This window comes from Neopelma chrysocephalum, unplaced genomic scaffold (assembly GCF_003984885.1).
Source record: "Neopelma chrysocephalum unplaced genomic scaffold, ASM398488v2 Primary Assembly neopelma1_86623, whole genome shotgun sequence".
Lineage (NCBI taxonomy): Eukaryota > Metazoa > Chordata > Aves > Passeriformes > Pipridae > Neopelma > Neopelma chrysocephalum.
Window position 1 is genome coordinate 1 of NW_020916154.1, and position 2274 is coordinate 2274.

Genomic DNA, 2274 nt, shown 5'->3' on the forward strand with positions numbered 1-2274 from the left:
CATTTCACTGCCATCCCCTGCTGCCTGGGCTCTCCTTGTTCTCACCACTGGGTTTTCTGAGCCAGTGTGGGGTTGTGGGGGGCAGATTCCTGTCCAGACACAAACCCTTTGGGTGCTGCTGTGGGGATGTGTCTGTGGCAGCCAAGTGCCCAAGTGCCCTCCAGGCACCTTCAGGGTATTCAGCTGTTTGCCTGGGTGTCCTGCAGGGCTGCAGGTGCCCTCCAGAAGGGCACAGCTCTGCCATAGTTTCTCTGCGTTGCACAGGATCCCCATGGAGAAAACTCCTCAGTGCTAAATCCATGGAAATGCTCTGGGCAGCCGTACTTGGGAGCTGCAATGATCCCTCTGTGTGGCAGTTTGGGAGGAGAAAAGAAGATCCTAATCAGGCATCCTAAGGAAAGGCAAGGATTCTGTCAATCTGCTCTTTGAACCATGATTCCTCTGCTCCCAGAAGTGCCTTGTTTCTTTTTTAAGGGAATTCTTAAGGGTGATCCCCCTCCAGCTCCAAGCTGCCAGCCAGGGGCAGCTGTGAACAGGAAAGATGCCAGCTCTTGTCTCTGCACCAAGAGACCACCCCTTTGCCTCTCAGGACTCACAAGATTTCACCTGGAGCACATTAGAAATGTCAGAGATTTCAACCATCCAAACTCCTCCTGGCAAGAGGAATTCGAACAAAATCAAGTCCCTCAAATCCCCTCCCTCTGTTCTGCCCTTGGGCAAACTGTGACCGGCAGTTCTGGAAACACTTCAATATATCACAAGTGCATTTAATTGGAGGTCACCCTGTGCTCCAAGTTGCCTCTCACTGCACAGTAAGAAGGATTCCTCGGGAGCCCATTCCAGGCTCCCTGCTCTCAGTGCCTCCTTCAGCCAGCAAACCCCAGAGCTCAAGGACAGGGATGCAGAGAGATCTTCCTGAAAAGAGGCCCTGAATGTTGAATTGCTATGAGACATGCAAGATGTTTTGCTGATTGAGTCTGGCCTAATTCAGTTCTACCTTTTTTCTCCTCAACAGAGAACAATAACCGGAGGCATCAAATGTGCAACAGCAGCTCCATGGCCCAGTTCCTCCTCCTGTCACTGGCAGACAGGCGGGAGCTGCAGCTCCTGCACTTCTGGCTCTTCCTGGGCATCTCTCTGGCTGCCCTCCTGGCCAACGGCCTCATCCTCAGCGCCGTAGCCTGTGACCACCACCTGCACACCCCCATGGGCTTCTTCCTGCTCAACCTCTCCCTCACAGACCTGGGCTGCATCTGCACCACTGTCCCCAAAGCCATGCACAATTCCCTCTGGAACACCAGAACCATCTCCTACCACGGATGTGCTGCACAGGTTTTTCTCTACACAGTCTTTGTTAGAGCAGAGTTTTCCCTCCTCACCATCATGTGCTACGACCGCTACGTTGCCATCTGCAAACCCCTGCACTACGGGACCCTCCTGGGCAGCAGAGCTTGTACCCACTTGGCAGCAGCTGCCTGGGCCAGTGGGTTTTTCAATGCTCTGCTGCACACACCCAGTACATTTTCCCTCCCCCTGTGCAAGGGCAATGCCCTGGACCAGTTCTTCTGTGAAATCCCACACATCCTCAAGCTCTCCTGCTCACACTCAGGCTACCTCAGGGAACTTGGGCTTATTGTGTTTAGTGCCTGTTTAATATTTGGGTGCTTTATTTTCATTGTTTTCTCCTATGTGCAGATCTTCAGGGCTGTGCTGAGGATCCCTTCTCAGCAGGGACGGCACAAAGCCTTTTCCACCTGCCTCCCTCACCTGGCCATGGTCTCCCTCTTTATTAGCACCTTAGCCTTTTCCTACCTGAAGCCCCTCTCCATCTCCTCCCCATCCCTGGATCTTATTGTGTCACTTATGTACTCAGTTGTGTCTCCAACACTGAACCCCCTCATCTACAGCCTGAGGAATCAGGAGCTCAAGGATGCCCTGAGGAAACTGATAACTGGGTGTTTTTCACACGCAATAAACTCTCCTTCTTCTGCATGTTATGTACCTCATTAAAGGCCAATCCTGTTATGTGCTTCCATAAAGGCCCACCATTTCTTCTCTATTTTTTGCTCTTGGTAGGGGTGGTTTTTTTGTGAGAATTTGTTCACACCAGAAAATCTTTATATATAAATATATATATATAAACAGATATATAATTTTCAATTCAGTGTTTGCCTTCCTAGCCTGGTGCAGAGGCTGTACAAATTGGCAAATGTACTCACTGTCTGCCTAAATACCAAATAAAGAACTCTGCATTGACTTGTTTGCCTGACATCT

General features: G+C 50.6%; 1 protein-coding gene across 1 annotated transcript; it reads left to right on the forward strand.

The window, feature by feature from the left end:
• Window positions 1-1038: 1038 nt before the first annotated feature.
• LOC113979656 (olfactory receptor 14J1-like) lies at window positions 1039-1973 on the forward strand (the record flags this gene model as incomplete). The annotated part of the gene is given in 2 exon segments (XM_027706978.1): window positions 1039-1948; window positions 1951-1973. Coding segments are annotated over 2 exon segments (933 nt in total), but the record flags the coding sequence as incomplete, so codon positions are not given.
• Window positions 1974-2274: the final 301 nt, after the last annotated feature.